General features: G+C 38.5%; 1 protein-coding gene across 2 annotated transcripts in view; it reads left to right on the top strand.

Annotated features, from left to right (window-relative positions):
* LOC118821838 (paralemmin-1-like) overlaps positions 1-24,739 on the top strand; it is a 44,576-nt gene that overhangs the window by 3,771 nt on the left and 16,066 nt on the right. For both annotated transcript variants that reach the window (XM_036590577.1, XM_036590576.1), the window contains exon 2: positions 24,626-24,677. In XM_036590577.1, coding sequence (XP_036446470.1) covers positions 24,633-24,677 — 45 coding nt within the window. In that variant the 5' untranslated portion in view covers positions 24,626-24,632. The remainder of the gene's footprint in view (positions 1-24,625; positions 24,678-24,739) is intronic.

The following is a 24,739-nucleotide window of genomic DNA, read 5'->3' as shown; positions in this document are numbered from 1 at the left end:
GCTCAAATAAGTTTGAAGCATAAATTCATTTGCTCCTGTTCACTGCTGCTGTCAGGGAGGACAGATGTGGTTGGATGATGTGGAAAGAGATGGAACCCCAGGGCGTTTAGGATTGTTTTGTATACATCATGATAGAAATCGCAGGAGATGCTTGTGAGTCATCATGCCTTAGCTAAGCTCGTTTCTGTACAAAAATGGCACGACAGCAGCTCTGAAGTTCAGTTGCAGTACAGATTAAGGCCCCAGTCAGGATTTTCTAAAGCTGTGCTTGTTTATATCTAATGTTTTGCCATTGATGCTTGAGGATTATTAGTTGTTTAATTTCTAAATACTTTTTACCTCATTATAGGGTAAAGTAGTGATGGTTGAATGTCTTGTGTACAAAAATGTAAATATTAACAAACCACTGAGAGATTTTTAATGTTCATGTGATCCTGAATGTTGCTTCTTGCAGCAGTGACTGGTCTATGACTTTTAAGACTGAAATTGTCCTAAATTCTCTAACCATGTTTTAGAAAATTCTGTGAAATGCTTGATCGTAGATAAAAGAAGTCAAGTCTGTGTAGAGCTGGGCTTATATCAGCTCTTCATCAGGCTATAACACAAAAGGTTAGAAATCTGGAAATGGCTGATTGGAAAGGGCTAGCTGACAGTATGTCAACTAATTTCAGCTTGACAGAATGACTCATGGCTGACTTTAACACCACAGCTATGATCATGTTCTTGTGAAGGGTCAGGGCTAGTGTGATTATAAACTAAACAAAATGGCCTGCACTAGCAGTGTCATAGCTGTGCTTTTAGCTTTTTCATTATTTATAGGTCTCTGCTGTACTGCACAGACCGATTACTTTCAGATGAGGGGAGCCGCTTCTGAAAAGAGACCAGGCACAGCAAGATGGCTTCTATAACTATAAATATTGTTTTCCAGAATGAAACACTGAAGTGGGTAGCTGACGTGACTAGCCATTGCTATTATCTCTCAATGCCATATCCGTATGGGTTTTGTTTAACTTGTAACTTCTCAAATAGACAGTAAAAAGGTATTACGAGATACAAACAGGCTGTCTGATGGTGGTTTGAACACTCATCACTGCAGCCTATATAAAAAAAAATGTTGGTTTTCATGCAGCGGGAAACACAGTGGTTTATTTTTCTTGTTTTTGCTTACCTGGGAAAATCTGCTTTTAGTTTTGGTGCACCAGTAAACTAGAATACATTACAAGAAACTCTAAAGCTTGCTCGCTCGTGTCACTTGACCATTTCAAATTTGAAATCTCTAATCACCTCCACTCAACCTGTGACTGTTTTATTTGATCTTAGTTCTTTTACTGTTCCATGAAATTTATCATTTTGTTGAATAAATTTGTCTCATAGCTGGTTCTTTCTATCCACTGATTTATTTTCATGACATTTTATTGCTATCTCCATTTCTTATTTGAGCCTTTATTCATTTTATTTTTCTTGTTAAGTTTACAAGCCCCATTTCTGAAAAACGTTGGGAAATAAAATGCAGTAAAACAAGAATCTGTGGTTTGTTAATTCTCTTGAACTTTTATGTAACTGACAAAGTAAAGATTGCTAATCTTTTCATGAACCAGCTTAACTGTATTTTGTAAATATAACCAAATTTAGAATTTAATGCCTGCAACACACTCAGTTGGGAGAGAGGCATGTTTACCACTATATTACATCATCTTTTCTTTTAATTACATGTTTTAATCATTTGGGAAATGCAGATCCTGATTGTTGTTGTTTTGCAAGTGGAATTTTTGCCCATTCTTGCTTAATACAAGACTTCAGCTACTCAACAGTCTGTGGTCATTGTCTGATTTTCCTCTTTATGATGTTTCATAAATTTTAATGGGAGACAGATCTGGATTGCAGGCAGGCCAGTCAAGCGCACACACACTCTGTGTCTATGAAGCCACGCTGTTGTAGCACATGCCGAATGAGGCCTGGCATTGTCCTGCTGAAATAAGGATAGTTTTTCTGGGAAAAGATGTTTCCTTGATGAAAGCATATATCTTTCTGAAATCCCAATATACATCTCTATGTCATTGGTACTGTCGCACGTATGTAAGTCATCTATGCCATGACAGATGTTGACTTATGCGCCTTTTGCTGTTAAAAGTCTGGATGGTCCCTTTCATCTTTGGCATGGAGAAATCTCTGACAGTTTTTCCCAAAAATTAGCTGAAATGTGGACTCATCTGACCACAGCACACATTTCACACACATTTGGTCTTTTGGACCATCTGAGATGAGCTTGGGCCCAGAGAACTCGGTGGCGTTTCTGCATAGAATTGATGTATGGCTTTCTTCTTGTGTAGTAGAATTTCAAGTTACATTTCTTGATGCAGCAGAGGACTGTGTTAAGTGACAGCAGTTTTCCAAAGCACTCCCAAGCTCATGTGGCTATGTTTAACACAGGAGCATGGCAGTTTCCCACGCAGTGCCATCTGAGAGCTTGAAGGTCACGCACATTCAACAGTGGTTGCTCTTCACGAACTGAAATTCTTCCAGATTCCCTGAATCTTTTTACAATAGTATGTACGGTAGATGTTGAAAGACCAAGATTGTTTGCAATCTTGCATTGAGAAATGTTCTTTTAGAACTGTTTGATAATTCTCTCATGAACTTTGGCACAAAGTGGTGAGCCACATCCATTCTTTGCTTGCAAAGACTGAGCCTTTGGTGGATGGTTCTTTTATACCCAGTCATGGTACTCTCACATGTTACCAATTTGCCTGCTTTTTGTGGACTGTTTCAAGTCAGTGTAACTTGGATATTCTATAAACTTTTCATTCCTATTTTGCCCCATCCCAACTTTTTTTTGTAGGCATCAAATTCAGAATTTGTTTATATTTACAAAATGCAATAAGGTTGGTCAGCCAAAACATTAGCATTTCTTTCTACTTTTGTCAGTTAAATAAAGGCTCATGAGTGAACAAAGCAAAGAATCTTGTTTTTATTGCATTATCCCAAATGTCCCTTTTTTATTTTCTTTTGAAAATGAGGTTTGTACTTTGTGCATTTAGTTAGCTGTTCATTTGATTTGACTAAATTTCATGTTTTTAACTTTTTGACCCCTGTTGAACTTGCTCAGTACATTGTAAATGAGGGTCTCTCTCAGTTTACTTCCAAGACAAAATATTAATTAATTGACTTTGCATTTATCCACATTCATATAGCAGGAAAATATATTTAAAAGGGTTTAGAATTTTCAGTGCTTATTGCTTTCATATTAAACAGCACACACCCATAGAATACTCATGAATGTCTTTGAAACACCTCTAGGTATACAGGGTGATTCAAAAAGATTCATCCGATTTCAAAATGATGTATTTCACTTGTAAATAATTACAGAACAATGCAGTAAACTGTAAATGGTTTAATTGTGCATAAAGTTTATTATGTCATTTTACAAGTGCTCAATATGAACCTCCTCCAGCTGTACAGACAACATCAACACCATAGTCAAATTCATCCCATACTCGATTGAGCATGTCGGGTGTCACTGAACTCACGGCTCTTTCAGTGTGATTTCAGAGATCATCCAATGTTGTGGAACCAACAACGAATGCTCTGAGCTGTTGGACGTTCACTGCCAACGAAAATCACATTGCACAGTTATGACGGATTCACTTTTATTGAAGTGGAAAACAAAAAACGCTTTCTGCTCAGGGGTCACCATCTCCTCGCAGACTGAAGGGAGTCATCTTCCAGTGTCAGTCAGAAACTCTATGACCCCCTCTTTGAATTATTATGTGATTGGTTCCTAGGCGCCTCACGGTTGTAAAAATATGGCACTTTGAAATAGGAAGAGTCTTTTTGAATCACCCGTAGCTTATGCTTGACATTCAGCTTTTTTGAAAGCCAAAACCACAGTATCATCACTCAGTATTTAATATCTCCTTTCTCTGTGTGTGTGTGTGTGTGTGTGTGTGTGTGTGTGTCTGGCTGTGTCCAAACACTTTTGCTGCTGCTCCTGCACTCCTCCTCTCTTCCTACTGCTACTTTACTACCCGAGAAGAAGCTGGCAGAGGAATTGAGCAGAGGAAAGGAGCAAGAGGAATGGAGAGAACAAGCAGTAATTGGGGAAATGGGACAGCTGACTCCTCTCAACATCATTAAATTTGATGTTGACTGCTGATGAACCGAGCCTATCGCAACTTTTGCTTCAAAGCAATACTCCTATTTTCAGTTGATTCTGCAACACAGAGTCGGCCAAATCACATTTGTGCGCTTTTCTACTCCATGTTTGATATGATATCATTTTATTTTCAATGTATATTTGGATTGTGCCATGTTTGTGCATCCTCTCTGGGCATGTATGCATATCTCTAAAAGACTTACTGGGTAGCATACTTTGGTGTATCCTCAGTTTGAAGCCGGTTCGGCCGGTATTTTAAGCGGCTTCTCTCGCCTCCTCCTCTATTTGGATACACGGTAAGGTGGTGTCATCAAATTGGTTTCCGGGGAACAGAGGAGAGGAGGAGGAGGAGGAACGGTAAAGAAAAGCAGTAACTTTCAGTGTTTCTGGACTTAGCATCTCTCTGTCACACATACACATTTCTCTCCTCTCTCATTCACAGAATTTTTGGAGGTAATCAGCAAGCGCTAAGTGACTAGCTGGAGGGTTACCTTTCAATTAAATTAAATGCACAAATTAGCTACCGAGTCCTGCTTCTTATCTCTGTAAAAAATACAAGACAAGCACACACATGTTGAGGGAGTAAGCCATGTGGTTCGATGGTTAATTGATGGTAGCTACCTACTCCTCTGCCATAGTGGTGCCCGCAGCAGGTTTTCATCGTTATAGGTAACCCAATGAAATTCATCCCTCCAAGTCAGAGTAAATTCTCTTTACCATTTATATTCGTAAATGGTGACTCGTTTCGGCACTTGATCATATATTGGTTGGTCCAGTATCATTCTGACTTATTAGCTTTGCTACTGATGCTGAAGTAAAGCCTCAGGTCTGATAAAAATATAAATGCTGCTTGTAACCACTTCGCATGCAGTTTGGTGGGCTACTCTGCAGGAAAACTGACACATTTAAGTTATATGCTGAAATTATAATTCTTAAAGTGTTCATTTTCAGACATTCATTTGTGTTTTGTGAAATAGTTAGCCAGGCTATTTGTTGTTTTTACTTTCTATTCAGACAAGTAAATTCATCATCCACTTGTCCAGCATGAACTTTGGTTTGTCATGGACCAGCGTTAATGTCAATCCCTGTAAATGGTTTACGATACGATACAAAAATCGCTGCATTTAAACAAGTAACGGTGCAGTATACTTCAGTTCACTTATTCATTTTTGAACTTTGATATGATTAGGCTAAGCTGATACCATTAAATGGTCTTGAACGCTGGAGTTAATGTAGCCTTTAACTGCTAATTCACCAGCTTCTGACCCTTATGGTTGGTGTGCAATCTGCTGGTCACCATAACAATGTGGCAACAAGTTCACTTAGCTAGAATCTAAAGAAACTGTAAAGAAAAAGATTTAAGACAAACATCCATAATTTGGAGATGAATAAACATATTTGCCTTTATAAGCACTGGTTATAAGCTGGTTTCCTGATATTTTTAATCTGCAACAAGAAACTGTCAAACACTAAAAAGTCACGAGGCTGAAGTCAGTTTCTCATTCGAATTCTCCCATTTCATCTTAAATGGTGCAGTAGTTGCATTCTAAGAAGTTCATGGTGAGACTAATCACTTTCTTCAGCTCACTGTAGAAACAAGAATGAGAAAAGTGTCAATGTCTCCAAAAATTTAATGCACAACAGAGGCTTATTGGTGTGCTCAAGTTAATTATTCCAGGTATATCATTGACTAACTGTAAGATGTTCTTTGGTAATGAGGTTGAATATACTAATATTCAAAGTTCACCTCACACCGAGGCTGTTGTACATGCTATGATTAAGTATTAAAATTGCCTTTATTTCTATGGCCAATGCATATCCAAGTTGCTGTCTCTGTAACAAGGAAATACATATTTTAGCTCTTTGCCGAATAGGGGCTTGGTCACCAAGAATCGTTTGCACAAGATGCCCAGTGAAATGGTCCAAATCTCAAGTTATGGATGCCCTATGGCCGATAGTTATACTACAGAAACTGCCCCTCGACAGAACAATGACATGGCACATTTTCACTGTCAACACTCTTATAACCTCCTTTTTAACAAAAATGTGACGTGAGAAAACATGTTTCAACTGAACACAGAAGATTAAGAGGCCTGCATGAGGAGAGAAGCATGAGAAGGATGCAGGAAGGGTAAAGACTAGGTTAATAACACATTAACTGAAGAACAGAATCTTGTAAAATAACTTACAAGGTAAGCCTATCATGGAAGCCGTGAGCAAATCTTGGATGTATTTCAGTGTAACTGCATTTATTTAGCACTTCTCTAACATTTTCCCCTTCTTGTTTACATTCATGCTATGTGGAGATGATGTTCTGAGCTTGTTTGTACAGAACGTAGTGTTGTTTCCTTACGGTTGGCAAACCACAGCTGACAGCATTAGGAGGGCATTCAGTGTTGAGCTGATCTGTGAGCAGATACAGATAAGAAAAAGAGCACAATGCAAATTAATGCCGGATACAGTCAAATGACCTGATCTAAAAATATCAGTAGGGAGCGCTTCATGGAGTACTGAAAGCCACTTTCACTAAGAGTGACCGTCTGGGGTTAGATCATCTTCAACCAAATAAAAAAAAGTTCAATGACATTTATTAGTGACTGTTATGAAGAAAAGACTCGAAGGGCATTGTTCTGAATTGGATGTACCAGACTTTCACCAGGGAGCGTGCTCTAAATGTTCATGTTTAGGCAAGAACCATGCATGTGAGTTTTGGTACAGGCATACACTGCCTGTGAGTCCCCATATGGCAAAATATGTGCATTTGCATGTGAGAGTAATCTTCTGTGTAGCTCTTTGTATTCGAACGCTATTTATATGTAATAGTGTTTTGTAGTGTAAGGCTTTGATATGCTGATATCTAAAACAGTGGATCTTGGTGTATGCTAAAAATGAAGCCGGTGGCTGGGATTTTGCTGTCTTTTCCCTTCAGTTTATTTAGTAACTAGATTCTTTTTGACATTATGTCCTGCCTTTGCAGTGCTTAGTTTGTGTGTCTGTATGTGTTTGTGTGTCTGCAGGGTAATGGAAAATATGGTCAATGATTAAACAGTACATCGAAGTCACACTACACCCCCTGTCTACTGTATGTTAACACAAATGAACTTTACCCTCCCCATGAAGACCTCAGGTTCAACAATAATAATCTGTTATTTATGGCAGAAGAGGTGTTACCTGAGAAATGACCCATTTTTTTTCTTAGGATTTGCACAGTACTGTGTAAACGTCTAAGGCATGTGAGAAAATGCTGTGTAAGGCCATATATCTGGGCAGTAAGCATTCATTTGTTAAAAATCCCACTAACATTAGACTATATACAAATAAATAAGCTCCTCTCAAGGAAGGACAGGTTTTACAGTTACACTCCAATACCTAATTCAGCCAGTCAGTCCTTCATAAAATTACATCAATTGTGGTGGTGCTGGAATTGAACAAATTGATGTAATGCTATGGTTGGAGTGCAGTGAGAAGTTCTTTTAACTTGTTCTAAGCAATGTTTTACTGCAGTTGTGTATTCTAATGTTTTCACTGGTTAAAAATGCCAAGATGAATTGTTTTCAGCAGGCTCAACAGATTAGATAAAAGTACAATGTAAATTATGTATGTATGTAAAATAAGTACACTGTCATAAAGAGTATGATTTAGTTCTTAAGTTTAGTTAATAGTTCTTTGCGTGGCAAAATGGTTCATCAGACTGAGGGAGAATGTGTTGTATATGGTTCTATACCATATGCAACATATTTAAAAAATATGCTATATATATATATATATATATATATATATATATATATATATATATATATATATATATATGTTGAAAATGGTTCTATATAGCACCAAAAAAAGATTCTTCTATTGTTACAAGCTTGGCATTGTTAAGCTTGTCTCCTGTGAGCTCTGTCCAGTATAGTCTACTAAATTACTGATCTTTGCCACCAGCACTGTGTTTGCATGTAAATGAAATTTCAGTCTCAGATTCACAGCGTGATAGTAGTTGGAAATGACATTGCTTTTAGCAAGAGAGTCATTAGTGGAACTTACCATTTAAAGCCTGTAGTTGAACAAGAGAACATTTTGCAGAGAGAACTACAGTCGCAAAGTCCTAGCAGCAGCGCTCAAGCAGCTGGGCTTCAGGGTGAAACTAGGGATGGTTTGAAGGGTCAATGTGTCAACAGTGTTAAATCAGAGCCGTTAATAATTTATCACACTGACGTGTTAATAATGCATTATCTGACATCACTGACAAAAACTGTAACTGCAGTGAAATACGGTACAATTGTTCCCTAAATAAATACAATGAAGTGACAGTGACAGCGTCTGTACCCTAAAAAGCGCTGTTTTTTAATTTATTTTTGGTGGATTGTTACCAGCTAGCAATGCATTAAAGCAGCACTTTAAGATGTAATGATATACTTCATTCAAAAATAATCATAAATGGTGTGTGTGTGTGTGTGTGTCTGTGTTTTATCATTACTTATGAATGAAATCCAAGTATATAAATGTATTTGCTTCACAATGTAAAGATGCATTAATACTGGGTCACAGGTGCTAAATTTCTGCGATCTCAATCTGTTTTTGAATTTATTGAAAGTAAAGTCTTAGTCTCAAAGCTCTTTGAAAGCCTTTCTGGGCAGAGGGTGCAGAGAACTTTAAAAAAAACCCACTTCCTTAATTCCATGTTTATTTTTGGAACAGAGAAAAGTAGAACATCCTGAGATTGGAAACTGTAATTTTAGGTTGATGGAAGTGAAAGGCTCACTTGTCCACGAAGACTGTGATGAGTGATATGTGAAACATTAACTGATACTAATTGTACCTAGCTCTGCATTACTGCTTCTGTTTCGCATGTGTATATGTAAGCAGTATAAGCAAGTCATATACCTTAAAATATCATTAAGACCTGAACATCTAATTTACAGATGAGGTTCCCAAGCAGTGGCGTATCGAAAGACCATTTTAAGGAACAGGTGCTTGACTGTAGATTGAAGGAAACACTGCCAAAACTGTCAAAATGCTTCATAGGTGTGACAGCACACCATTTGGTGTATCAGAACCTGTCAGGATGCACACATGAGTGCCCTGTCAGATGTGTCTTATTTGAGCAATAGTTGAGCAATAGATGTCTTTAAAAACCTCCTTTTATAATAGTAGAAGTGCTCATCTAGCATGTCCTCCCAGCTGCCCGTGTGCTCATGCTGGATGAGATATGAAATTAGCCAAGCATGGCCAGAAAGTCTGTCCTCTTCTGGCTGAGAGACGGCTCAGAGTGCCACAGAGCTGAAAAATGCAGCCGTCTCCTCCCTCTCTCCTTTTTTTATTTTTGGACTGACTGCATTTGTGTGGGACATGCTCACTGGCTCCCATTGTGTGAAGGATTAGGCAAGGCGAACAAACATCTTCAGGATTTCCACAGTGTGAGGTTGAGAACATATTTATGGCCTTAAACAAACTTGCACTTAGAAGTGCATACAGTATGGCCAAGAATTTCTATCATGGTATAATTAAAAGTACAAATGGTTTCAGTGTATAAATATGGTATAGTGTATTTGTTTTGTTCTTCCAATAAATCCATTTCAGATACTTAAGTAAACCTATAGATTAAAAGTGGTGTAATTTCCTGGGATGTCCCCTTACATTTAAGGAGAACCATATTTAAGTTAATCCTAAAATATTTTAATTGGATGAAATGATAGAAAATAACATATAGACAGATGTCAATAACGCTTTCTAACCGTAGCGAGATAAAGATGAATGCGTGTAAAGCACTTTCTCCATTTGTTTCATACGTACACTCGAGCTTACATCTATGCCTGTCAGACACTGCTGGAATTCTGTAAATATTACAAGCCATTCATGCTTTAGGTATTAGCCGAGAAGCTGTGGAGCCTCTTATCTTGAAGCCCAAGATCACGCCATTGCCTGAAGCAGTTGGCTGAGCGATGGGTGCCCAAACGGTATGCACGGAAAGTCTTCATGCTAGGATAATGGCTAACAGCTAACCCAAAAAAAAAATGCTTTTCCTTCCACTCTCTTTGCCCCCAGTAACTCAATTCTTTCTACAACAAACTGGAATAACGTACCTCAGACTGCAGCTCACTACATGGGAGGTGAGGGAATTAGGACCATCACATTATCTGTTTTTATTTGTGGTATACCAGTGTAACAGTAATGACAAATGCAGTGCCTTAAGAATGTCAGCTGGTATGTCAGATAGTAGTATATCGCACACTACTACGTCCACTACTGAAAACTTGAACCTACACTCTTAAAAATAAAGGTTTCTAACAGGTTCTTGGCTTCTTTAAAAGATATGAACCCTTCACATCATGTGGAGGTTCTTTAACCTTGCATGTACAACAGTGGTTCTTTTGGGCAATATATAAGATTAACACAACCTGTTGAATTCACATTCCAAACAAATAGTGAGCAGCATATCACCAGAAAGTTGTGGTGTCCACCCTTGTTGTACGAAACAAAGACATGCACAATCTCTGTTCCTCCCTCTTTAGTCCTTGCTAAATAGCCAATGTCATCATTAACAGCTGTTTACTTACCAGTCTAGAAGAAATGTTGTGAGTTCAGCACCAAACTTCATTTGTGAATGACAATGTTAACTCTTGTTTTGCTTTTATTTATGTCACTTCTTTGCTGCTGAACGTGGTTTCTTGTCAGGAGCAAGCAGTGATGGTGATAACGGTCACTTGCCAAGAGCTTCAGCCATCATTGCGTTTACTTGACGTTACAGTGACCACCTTGAGTTGCAAAGTGGTATAATGAGACAAGACAGACCTGGGCTAGCTGATTAGCATGCTAACTTAAGTATATATCTTTGTAACAGAATACATAGACGTCATAAACATAAAGTCAAAACTATTATTTCTTTAAATTATGTTGATAATTTAGTTAATTTTTGAGTGTTTTAAACTAAAAATCTTACAAATTGCACTTTTAGGGATTCATCCATGGAGGAGTTTATTAAAGGAAATCAAAAGTGGTCCTTCCATGGCGTCACTCCAAATAACCCTTCATTTTTCCACATGAAGGAGAAATCTACCCCGTCATGTGTAGCTAATTGTGTGCTGTCTGCAATTAAGGGCCTGAATGCAATCATGAAAAAAGGAAGGAGCATCAGTCGATGAGAACTGCTGCATTACTAGCTTGGACAGTGAAGCAGAGATTCATGAGTCTCTCTCTCCAGGAAATTCGGTCATCCTTCACATGCTTGTGAATGATAGTAAGAGAAAAAGTAAAAGTGAATAGCTCAGCTACTGAGAGTGAAAGAAGTAGTAGAGAGAAAGAGAGTGAATGAGCAGATGATTTGGAGCAGTGCCAAAGTGAAAAGTTAAATGAGCTGTGATAACATTTGCTCCCTGGAAGGCTCTCGCCATTATTGTAATTACGTAGTGTTTGTCAAGGAAATTGTCAGTCAGACAAATACATATACATTTACACAGTTCACATCCTCGGCCTCCTTTATTCTAGATCCACCCAGTGATGAGTTGATCAGCTCTGACAGCAACACCGAAGCTGCAGGAAGAACATCTATGCACAATTCTGAGTCTAGTTCTAAATGTGTAACTCAGAGTAATGGCTTTAAACTTGGGGATGGTATCTGTGTGACTGACATGATGGAGTGGAGAAGGCAATGTTGGATTAGTAATGTGTATCTCCTCAAGGCCATTTTTTCTCAGTCACTCTCTCTGTCTCGCACACACAATCACACGCCCAGAGGGAATGTGGACCTGAGTGAAAGCTGAAGTCTGGTGTAATTTACTGCATGGAATGTGTATGTGTTCCCAGATGCCAGCTGAGGGCTAACATTCGGCCTGCTGTCTTGGCCTACTTCAGGCCATTTACTGCCAAGGCTCACTGTTTCTTTGGCCTCTGTGAAACTCCTGCAAAGTGCACACATGCTCTTTCACGCAAACATACTGTTACGTTAACTTCCTCATTTATTAAAGCAAACATAAAGGGAAAAAAAAAACATTTTATTGAGAATGAAATAATAAAAAAAATACAGTTGGACATAAAAAGGGGAACACATCTTTTGTCCATCATGAAGACTAGAGCAGGTCTTATGAATATATACAACCCCATGCAAAATGTAAATAAAAACAAAATGCAATGATGTGCAAAACATTTAAGCCCTGTATTTATTTGAAAATCGGACAAGGACAACATATCAAATGTTGAAACTGAGAAATTTTGTTATTTTTTAAAAAATGTATGCAGATTTTGAATTTGATGGCAGCAGCACGTTTCAAAAAAGCTGGGAAAGGGTGCTAATGCTAAAAAAACACCTGGTGGTTAATTGGCAACAGGTCAGTAACATGACTAAAGTAAAGATGGGGAGGGGTTCATCACTCTGTGAAAGTCTGAAAGACTGTGTGGGCAAATAGTGCAGCAATTCAAGATTCAATGTTTCTCAATGTAAAATAGCAAAGAACTTGGGGATTTCCTCATTTACAGTACATATCATTAAAAGATTTAGACAATCTGGAGTAATTTCTGTATGCAAGGGACAAGGCTGAAAACCAGTATTGGCTAGCCAGGATCTTTGGGCCCTCAGGTGGCACTGCATTAAAAACAGATAAACAGATATGATTCTGCAGTGGATATCACAGCATGAGCTCAGCAACACTTCTGAAAACCACTATCTGTGAACACATTCATCTCAGCATCCACAAATGCAAGTTAAAACTCTACTATGCAAAGACGTTAAATCATATATAAACAGGACCTAGAAATGCCGCTACCTTCTTTGGGCCCAAGCTCATTTGAGACGGACTGAGGCAAAGTGGAAACTTCCTGTGGGCCGACAAATCAAAAATTTATTTTTTTTTGGAAATCATGGACACTGTGTCCATCAGGCTGGTTATCAGCATACAGTTCAAAAGTCAGCATTCGTGATGGTATAGGGGTGCATTAGTGCACATGGCATGGGTGACTGGCACCTCTGTGAAGGCACCATTAATGCTGAATGATATATACAGGTTTTGGCAACATATGTTGCCATTCAGATGATGTCTTTTTCAGGAAAGGCCTTACTTATTTCAGCAAGACAATGTCAAACTCTGTAGTAAAAAAGTTAGGGTGCTTAACTGGCTTGCCTGCAGATCAGACCTGTCACCCATTGAAAACATATAGCACTTTTGAAACGAGAAATGCAACAAAAGAGACCCTGAACTGTTGAGCAGCTGAAATCCTTTATCAAGTGAGAATGGGAAAACATTTAACTTTCAGAAGTATAGCAGTTAGTCTCCTCAGTTCCCAAACACTCACAGAGTGCTGTTAAAAGAAGAGGTAATGCAACACAGTGGTAAACATGCCCCTCTCCCAAATTTTTGGAACATGTTGTTGGCAACAAGTTCAAAAAACAATAAAATTTCTCAGTTTTTGTTGTCATTTACATTTTGGGTTTGTTTGTGTGTGTGTGTGTGTGTGTGTGTGTGTGATATAAGCATTTAAAAGGGAAATGAGGATAAAAATAAAGTGAATGAAATTTTAAAAAAATAATTTGCGCCCCATTTCCATTATTTTCTTCACATAGTTGCTTTTTTATTTTTAAAAAAATCATTAGGTATTGGGACAAATGAAATGACAACCAGGCAGTGCATTATTGCAGAAAAACATGGCCTTGCTGACTGAGGATTCTCTGGCTCTCCCCCATCATGAAATCTTAATTAACTGCAAGTGTTAGAGATTTCTAAAGAGAAAATTAAACTAAATACCTAAAAAAAAAAATAAAAATGAGTCAAATAATTGTACTAATATTGTCATTTTCAGCATGTTTTTAAAATATATCACTATTGTTCTGCTTGTCTGTTCCACCTTGTTAGCTACCCTCAGAAAAAAGAGTAAATGTCATGAAAGGTTTTGTAACAGATATAGTTTAACATAACGTCTTCAGGTACCTCAATATTACATTTTCACTACATAGCCCACCCTTTGTGTGAATGCAGTGTCTGCTACTGATGGGAACGTATGCCACATTTCAAACCCACAGCTACATCCACAAATGCACACATCATCTGAGAGGACAGTTCGCTCTAAAATAAGCTCACTTGAGCTTGAGCTCTCAGCTTCAGGGTAAGCGCAAAGCTCAAAGAGCAAACGGGATGAGAGTGGCTTTAAAAACAGGACAGCCTGAGGTCAAAGTGGAGTGCCTGAGACGTCTACGTTTTACAGCTGAATAATGCATTACAGAGTACAGAGGTCCAACAGAAGAGCATCATCTTAAACAGGCTTTCCAAGACATAAAGGCCCATTTATTCTCCCCATGGTGGTTGAACAGTGTCATTGAAAGCCACACAGTGTAGCATCTACAAGCTAATTGAGGTGAATGAAGTGGATTTGAGCTTAAGTGAAGGCCTTCTAACCTAGACCGATCTCCTAATAGGCAGCAAGGAGATTGCTGTGCTTACTTAGCACACTCACACACACATAGATGTATGGAAGACTGTACGCTGAAGCATGCGCTAAATCAAAGAGACACAAGGGAAATGCCACTTCCCTACCGTGTGAGAAGTCTCTTGGTGAAAAATCACTTGCTGTCATCCATCATGGGGGTGATGAGGGCTACCTAGACTTATCTGCCTCCCACACACACACACAGAGTCATCGCCGTGTCTCACAGCTGGAGAGCCATCAGTTCAACATGACTGGGTGCTCTATGTTCTGTGAGAGGCCTTCTTATTTGTATGTGTGTGTGTTGGTGGAGAGGGATCTGTTGTAAAAGAAAGAAAATTGGGGGTGGGGAAGAAAAAGGAAGGCTGTGTCAGACAAAGAGAAAGAATAACCATTGTGAACACCATTCTTGAGGCCTTTTGATCAATCATTTCTCCTGGGGGCTTGTGGACCACCCAGCAACTGATTAAAGATCTTTTCCCAATAAGCTCCTACCTGGCAGGACAGAAGCTTTCTGACTAGAGGTGTTTGTGGATACATTATTCTATACACGAGTTTCACAAAAGGAGTCATTACCCAGGCAAATCCGAGACAGACCAAGTTACACAAAAACTTTGCTCTTGTTGATCCAGTTTAACCCCTATATATAGCAGCGGAAATGGGTAAAGAAGGAATTCTATTGATTTAAAAAAAAATAATCTGCATAATTAAATTGTTAAGATGTAAACAAAGTCATTCAGAGTGGTTTGATGTGAAATACAAACATTTTCACAGCAGTGGTACTAGGAACCAGCCGTCCAAGAAAATAGTTGAATAAGGAATAGCATATGTAATGCTGTAATGCTTAACATGGCATCTGTTTAAGGGGAATGTCTGAAACTCAATAAAAAGAGCCAATTACCTTGTTGGTAAAACCACAAGCAGCGTTATTTTAAAAATACATGTTTTTATGTCACGCCTGGGATAGGCTTCAACACCCAGGAAGATAAGCAGCTTATTGCCTCCAAAAGTTCCCTCATAGAAAGTTATTACAGGACATCAGGGATAGATCATTGACCAGACCAATGCCCAGGGGCCTCAGGATGCCTCAGACCTCAAGGCCCGAGGTAGCTCAAAGACAGTCCATTGTAGATGCAAAAATGATGTGGATGAATAGCCATTGAATGTGTGATGACTAAATAAATGAAATAAAGGCTCCTCATCCCAGACCCTTACACAATATTTAGACCCCAACAGCAAATATGTGCCAAAATATAAACAAGTAGGAAATAATAGGCTATTACATATTAAATGATAATGTTACCAACAATACATTTATTTGAGCATATTTTTCCAGTGATGTACAAAAGCACACATATAAAAACATGTTTGTTTTTGTGTTATTGTCAGGGGGTGGGAGCTGGGGGACAAGGGTGGTCCAAAGACGCTTCCACCCTGGAGCTTGAGATATTATTTTACACTAGTTTGCGATAAAATTCATTCATGGTGTTTTAAAATCCATTCATAGTGGAGAGGCAGGGTGTTTTTAAGAAAAAAATATTACCAAAAGAAAACCAAATCACGCAAACTAGAGGTATCAAAATGCATCTCTACATTGCTTGTGATGCATCAGTTTAAAGGTGGCCATTCAACTGCATTGATGTTGGAATGTTAGAATTGATTTTGATTAATTCTAATAATGTTCAATGAAGTACATGTTCACTCTGACTACTTAGAAATATTAAAAATCTAAAAACAATGCAGTGTTGTGTATTGCGTATAGTGGAAAGAGCTCATCTCTGAATCTCTTGGGCAGTGTTGTGCAGTGCAGTACTGAAGCCCAGGCTAAAAATATTGTGTTCAAAGTGTGTGGACCTTTTCAAAGTGCTCTGAGTAGCTTGCTGGAGGTCCACCTCACTTTCCTTCTTTCTGTCTGGTTAATGTGCTTCTCTCAGTAGGCATTTAACAGATTCAGTTCTTGCCTGGAGTGAACTCTGCTCTGTGCATGTTTGAGTAAGACTGAGGAGCGTGGACCAGGTGTTCTCATTTTCTTTCTGCTGTTTTCTCACTAAAATTAGGCTCTGTGTTCTTAATAGCCCTACAAATTGGGCTTCTTTTTCATTATGAAACTGTGTCAGCCATTATGGTCCAATGCAAATGGAGAGCCTGCATTCACCATCTGGTGAAGTAGACAGTGGAAACGAAGTCATTGTTGCTGTCCTTAGGCTCCGAAATGTACAAAAGAAATACGAGAGCCAGAGAGATGGAGAGAAGAAAATTCTCAGAAAGAAGTTTTGCTGTGATAAAGCTTTTTTTTTATGGGTCAGTTGAAGGTGAGGCTGTTTGAGTTTGCCACTGAAATAGCAACAAGCAAAAAATGAACTTTCTTTGAGTTGCTCAGAACTTATTCTCCAGAGATACAACTGATCTCCATCTGCCCACTGCTATCCAGGTTAAAAGAGAGAGCTGACGCATAAGGACCCATATGATCAGTATACATCATATCAGCCTCACTTGCCACGGGAACTGTGCCCTCGGCCAAGAGGACTGTGAATAAGTCTGCTGTGGGATATTCATTTGACCCAGTTATTCAGTTCAGTTCCCTTTAATCTTAAATGTACAGTAAAATTTCATATTTCTTACTGTGAACTGAGGACAGCAGTGCACTGTACGCTCGGTTAAAAAAAAAAAGCTCCCCTAAATGGCTACATGCACACATTCCTTTTACAATAATGTCTCTAAAGAATTATCCATTGAAAGGTCCTTTGGTGAACTCAAAGTGGTACTTCTATGAATTTGCTCTAAAGTACATTTTTTAAGTATTTAGCCATCAATAATAAACCGCTGGTGCATTGCTCTTGGAGAACTTTAGAATTATGGCCTTTATTGTGTTCTTGGGTTAAAAGATTCCATTTAATTGGAATAAAAAGCAACAAATAATTAAATAACAAATGAAGCAGAAGAAAGAAGCAACATTCTTCAAAAACTACGTTGAGATCCTTGCAGTAATACACACCACTGATCAGAGAAAACATTTCTACTGGACTCTTCAACTGCTAGTTGACAGTGACTGTCAATAGTAGTGATAAGCAAAAAAACAAATTCTTGGATGACACATGAAACATTGTTCACTGTTGATCTGCTTCTGCTCAAGATTTTGACATTTCATTGTATGTGTATTTAGCCTTTTTTTGCATCCCTGTAAAATTCATTGTAGTGGGTGGCCTTCAAAAGTCTAAAAAATATGTCAAGTGCTGCAATCGTCCCACCATATATGTTAATTAAGTAAGCTATCAAAAAAGTAATAAAATAAAGTTCTGAATAAAATAGTTTGGCATGATGACAAAACAGGGACTCATTCACAAATTTTGGATAAAGTCATTTTTGGTTAGAATCCTTTTATCAAGTCAGGTGGACTTTGTCATTGACCCATATACTGTTCACTTTGATTCCCTCATTAAGAGGCCCCTTTCAACTCTTTAGGCCTTAGAAGTGTAGCAAAATTAAGCAAATTATTATGTTTGTTACTATACTAATTAATTGTAGCCTAATAATGTAAGTACATAATTAATGACTTATTGTTATGTAATGAATTACATTTGAAGCAGATTTACACTCAACAACAACCGCAACTTCTAATGGTTAAACTCTACAGCATCTTGAGACCTCATAGTCATCATCTCTTTGCAAAGCACTTTGTTGTCATGAGGGGAGCAGGGAGGAGGGAACGGAGGGCAGATTGTGTAGAGGGAGAAGGAGGAGAATGAGGGAAAGGAGGGAGCAGGCAGCAGGGGATCCATCATGCTGACAGTAGAGTCCCTGGTGTTCTCCTCGTTCTCCAGCCAGCATCTCCTCAACACTCCATCACCCTGACAGTCTGCTCTAATGAATGACTGGAATTCCCTCCATCACTGGCCTGACAAGCCTTTCTTACACAAACACACAAACTAGATGTGACGTATCTTGACAGCATCTCCACTTTCTCAATCAAATCCTCAAGGTCACTCAATGAACCTCGTTGGTAAGAACAAGGACATTGAACTTAATGTCCTTTTAAAACAAGAAAACCTGTTGTCTCAAAATAAATTTGTAATACATAAGATAGATAGAAGTTGTGTTGGAGTGCAACACAACGTGGACAACGTGAATATTGTACCATTAAAAACTTCAGGTGTGTGTGTGTGTGTGTGTGTGTATATATATATATATATATATATATATATATATACACACACACACACACACACACACACACACACACATACACACAGGGTCATTCAGAAAGATTCATCCAGTTTCAAAATGATTTATTTCACTTGTAAATAATTACAGAACAATGCAGTAAATTGTAAACGGTTTAAGTGAGCATAAAGTTTATTATATAATTTTACAAGTGCTCAATATGAACCTCCTCCAGCTGTACAGACAACATTAACGTGATAGTCATCCCACACTCGATTGAGCATGTCAGGTGTCACTGTACTCACGGCTCTTTCAATGCGATTTCAGATCATCCAGTGTTGTGAAAAACACCGATGGAGATCATCCATTTTATTGTTTTTTGAAAAAAATTTGAATTTGATGCCAACAACTTGTTCCAAAGAAGTTGGGATTGGGTATAAAAAAGCATCCCAGAGAGGCTGAGTCTTTCAGAAGTAAAGATGAGGAGGGGTTCACCACTCTGTGAAAGAGTGCACAAGCAAATGGTGCAACAATTCAAGAATAACATTTCTCAACTCAAAATAGCAAATAACTTTTGCTTTTCATCATCTGCGGTACATAATATCATTAAAAGATTCATAGAATCTTGAGAAATCTCTTTATGCGAGGGACAAGGCCAAAAAACAGTATTTGCTGGCCGTGATCTTTGGGACCTCAGGCAGCACTGCATTAAAAACAGACATGATTCTTTAGTGGAAATTGCTGCATGGGCTCAGAAACACTTCTGAAAACCACTGTCTGTGAAAACAGTTCATTGCTGCATCCACAAATGCTAATTAAATCTCTTAAATGCAAAAAGAAAGCGCACACAAACAGGATCCAGAAATGCTGCCAACTTCTCTGGGCCTGACTGAGGGGAAGTGGAAAAGTGTCCTGTGGTCCGAAAATTAAATTCCTTTTTGGAAATCATGGACGTGATTGTCCTCCGGGGCACTGAAAGACCACTCAGTTTGATATCAGTGCACAGTTCAAAAGCCAGTATTTATGATGGTATAAAGGTGCATTAGTGCACATGGCATGGGTGATGTGCACAACTGCGAAGGCAACATTAATGCTGAACGATATATGCAGGTTTTGGTAACATATGCTGCCATCCAGACGATGTCTTATTTCAGGGAAGGCCTGGCTTATTTCAGCAAGACAATGTCAAACCACATTCTGCCTGTATTACAACAGCATTGCTCCATAGTAAAAGAGTCCCGGTGCTAAACTGACCTGTCTGCAGCCCAGACCGGTCACCCAATGAAAACATTTGCTGCAATATGAAATGAAAAATGCAACAAAGGAGACCCCGAACTGTTGAGCAGCTGAAATCCTATATCAAGCGAGAACGGGAAAACATATTACTTTAAAAACTATAGCAGTTGATCTCCTCAGTTCCCAAATGCTTAAAGAGAGTTGTTAAATAAGGAGGTGATAAAACATGCCCCCCAACCCAGCTTTTTCAGAACGTGTTGTTGGCATCAAATTCAAAATGGGAATGTATTTTTCAAAAAACAATAAAATCAAAAAAAATAATTTAAAAATTTTGATTTGTTGTCGTTGTAGTATTTACCTTCAATAACATGGTTTACATGATTTGCATATCATTGCATTCTACTTTTAATTACATTCTGCACAGTGTCTCGACTTTTTTGGAAATGGGGTTGTGTGTGTGTGTGTGTGTGTGTGTGTATGTATGTATCGGAAGAAAACCTCATCTCCAAAATGGTAACTTTACAAGAGAGGGAAAAAACATACTTCACTTTTAATGTAAGTCAATGGAACACAATGCAAATTTTCAAATGATCTTAAAAACTGAAAAACGACAACAGCTATATATATATATATATATATATATATTAGGGGTGCGGGAAAAAATCAATTCTTAGATGCATCGCAATGTGGAGGTGGAACTTGGAAGTGCAGCGCCCGGACAGTCTGTGGCGGCACATAAACACATGTGGATGAGTGAGTTTAATGCACCCTCTACATTAAAGCCAGGTTAGATCAGGAGTCACAACACAAATGTTAAGAAGAGCCATTTTGTCCTTTCAACAAAAATCAAACCAGCTTGGGAGCCACAACATTATATGTCCAGTACGTCTCAGTATGTGATAATGTCCTAGTATAGGCTAAACAGTATAAACGAGAGCGCACTTACTTTGCTCTGCTTTAAGCTTTAGCCGCTTTCCTCCCCTTTCCCTCAGGAAACTTCTATTCAAAACTAGAGCAGCTTATTGTAAAATGTCTCTCAGTGTTCGACTGTTTTACGAGGCTGAAGTCGCTTCTCATTCTCCAGCTTCTTGTTCGAATTTTCCCGTTCCACCTTAAATTCTGACTGAGGCACCGAATGTAAATGCGACACCATTTAAGGTGGAACGGGAGAATTCGAAAGAGAAGTGACTTAATCTTCGTAACTGTTTAGTGTTTTGACAGTCTCTCGTTGCAGATTAAACGTAACGCTACCAGGAAACCAACTGCGCTGCTTATAAACACGAATGACGCATCGCTGCTGACCTGCAGTCTGCACGGCAATTCTCAGTCGTTGAGAAACAGGGCTTTCTCTCTATGTTGCACACGTTCCGTCTCGAAGATATTTTACTGACACAGCGATTCCCCTGTCCCACTCTCCACAACGAGACCAAAACCGAAGTTATAAAATCACTAAAGAAAACGGGTAGGACAGCTGTAACGTGCTGCGTGGTCATCCATCACCACTGGATCTTTTGTCACCGTAACTGCGCATTTTGTCGCAGATGAGTGGCAGCAGCGTCTCATGTGCTCTAAACAAGCAGTGAATGAGAGTCTTCTAGTTCACTTGCCACATCACTTCCATTAGATTTATTAATAAGAGATATTGGAAGTAAATTCATTACTGATCATTACAAATAGTTTGGTTTAAAAGTACCAAGTCACTTTAAATAACAACACTGAGTCTCTTAGTCACATTAAAATATATATTGTCTCTATATTCAGTGTATATTTTGTGTATATTTTGTGTATATTTAATATATGTCATTTAGTTTTTCTTGTATTTTTATTTTTACTCATTTACTTTCTGTAGAGTGATTAGCTGTGCCTCACCACAAGCATTTCAATGCATAAATGTCCTGACGTTGTGCAAATGACAAATAAAAAAAGATGCATCGAGATCGCAGCCCTCTGAATCGTAATCGAATAGAATCGTGAGGTGCCTAGAGTTTCCCACCCCTAAAATACATATGTGTGTGTGTGTGTGTGTGTGTGTGGCATTTTTTTCATGGCATGCCAGAGACTTTTTTTGGTCAAAACTGCATGAGGCAACGTGATATCAATGGTGTGGGAGCTACTAGGAGAAAAAAAATGTAATTTCTGACAACCGTCCCTCAGTCCTCCAAAATGATCTCACGTAATCTCAAGAAATGGGCAGGACACGTCCCACTGGGCCCCCCTCAGCTTTGTGCCGGTATTAAAGCCATGAACACTGGTGCATTTTTATGAATATGGATTAGAAGTTGCATCACAGGTCATTTTAAATTTTATGAGATACTTGAAAGTCATATTTTATGGAAACTTAACACGTACCATTTAGCCACTCCAGATTTGAAAGAAAGAATCTGTGAAAACGAAAACACAGTTCTCCACAACAAACCTGCTGTGAAAACACTAAATTATGCATATCAATGTGTTAGGCCATTTCAGCTGCTTCCATAGAGGTGTTTAACTGACCACTGCCCTCCCATTTTTCTCTTCCCCTTTCAGTTTTATTGGCCTGCAGAGGTCTGTCATGTATAGCTCTCCTGTTGTCTGCTTTGCTGCAGACAGATTTGCAGTGCTATTTTAACAGGTTTTTCAGAAAGCTCTTAGACAGCATACAGGCAAGTGCTGCTATGATTTCAATGTGTCTGTGGAAATGAGAATTGCCATGGCAACAGCTGTGTCAATAAACCTTGAGTACAAAGCAAGAGCTCTTATCTTCTCCACCAGTGTTTGCACTTTCGTGTGTGTGTGTGTGTGTGTGTGTGTGTGTGTGTGTGTGTGTGTGTGTAGGAGTGGATCACAAGGGAATCTGTAATGTCTTTTTATCAGGGCCTATCATATAATACCACTAAGGGACACATCAGTAAAACATCAAAGTCTGTTCAGACACACTGTGTATTTCCTCCTCCGTATTAAACCCACGTTGCACTGTTTCTTCTACAGAGCAACTGGGAGACACTTGTGAGAGAGAGAGAGAGAGGGAACCTACATGATACTTTTATTATTGTGGATTCCTCTCTCTGGTGGAGCAACACTGAAAAACCCAGGGCCTGGAGGAATATGAGTGTGTTCAGGACTTTTCACCCACTCCAAAGGGCACTGAATCAAGGTTGACAATGAGCGAGACTGTACAAAACTTCAAAAACAAACCTTCCAACAGCAGTCTTTTTACAGTTTACAGTGCCTCCCGGGTGATATAGTCATAGCCGTAGTTCTGCAAAAAAAAAAACAAAAAAAACACAACTCTAAATGAATTTTCTGTTTACCCCAAAAGTAGTCAATCAGGCACATTTGGTGTCTGAACTTTGCTTCTTTAGTTTTGCACTGAAGCTATAAAGCTATTGTCGCTAACAGTTTATTATTACTAATTAGCATTGTGCAAATCATTACACAGTGCCTAAATCATCACTCACTTGCCTCAAACTGCACTGAGTTGTTAACTGGTGGGATTCCCTTTTTTCCAAATGTTCTGCATAATTAAATGGTAAACAGTCATTTAGAGTGGTTTGATGTGAAATCCTCCATTCTAAGGAAACTTAGTCACATTTGTTCACAGTGGTGGTGATGGGAACCAGCCAACTGAAGAGTTTAATGCCTCTAAAAGCTCCCTCACAAAAAAAAAATCTACATGGGGGAAAAAAAAGGTTTTGAATATGTTGCCTGAGACACTGTTTTACAATAGTTCTGAGATCAGCTTATGGCCCAAAAACATATTTTTAAAATCTATTCCATGGTAGAGAGGTACAAGACAAAATAGTCCCCAAAGACTTTTTAATATTTACCACTGTTTTAGCATTATGAGCATTACATATAAAAGCTCATGCACATGTAGGGTCAGCCATTTTGGAAGGTAAATAAAATGGCTATGTTTGTGTTGTGGACATTGTGACCCCTGGTTCTTATCACCACTGTAAAGAAAGTGTTAGAAAGTTTCACTACAATGCACTATTTCACATCAAACCAGGGTTTGAATTAGGCAGAAATTTTGGAAATTGATGGAATTCCCCTTTAATTTTCTCAAATAGACTTGCTTATGTTTGCCAATCATAATGCTACTGAAACATTTGGTAAAGTTTTAGTAGTGTTATGATTGTTTTGGCAGTGACAATGTTACCTAATTTTGAGCAACATTAACAAAAATGCTAGCAGGTGCATGACTAACAAACTTAGTTTTGAACAGTTGTACACACACAAAATCATAATATTTTAATGAAAACAAAAAAGTTTACTTGATAGCAGAAAATGTGTGTTTCGGTAGTGACAACTCTTAATGTTTCACACTGATTTTTTAGACTTTGGTACACATTTAGTTTGATCTAACTGCTCACCATGTGGCCATGAGGGATGGGGATGTAGTTTCACTTCCTGCTCTAAAATGCGGAGGTGTGGCTAAAATAAGACTTTGCCTATGGGCTAAAACTACTTGTGTTTTGGTAGTGACATGAAAATACGGGACAGCATTTTTGAATGAAGTTCTTTTTTTTGTTGTTTTATTATAATTTCAAAATAAAACTCTTAATTCTTCAACTCAAGAGAAATGAAAAGGTCTTTAAAAAAAGACTGCATTCTGATTATATTTTTGTCAGAGCTCTTTATAAGTTCTACGTGTGCCCCAGTGACATTACTGCTCTGGTTTGCTCGTTGCAGGGTGGGGATGGACGAGGCAGAGAAGTATCAGCAGAGGCTGCAGGCCATCGCAGTGAGTAACACTACATTCAGACATCCTTTTCTTTCACACGTAGTGAATAATTGAGTGATCTT

The sequence above is a fragment of the Colossoma macropomum genome, unplaced genomic scaffold (genome assembly GCF_904425465.1).
Source record: "Colossoma macropomum unplaced genomic scaffold, Colossoma_macropomum, whole genome shotgun sequence".
NCBI classification, from domain to species: Eukaryota; Metazoa; Chordata; class Actinopteri; order Characiformes; family Serrasalmidae; genus Colossoma; species Colossoma macropomum.
This window is presented reverse-complemented; position numbering and strand designations above follow the sequence as displayed.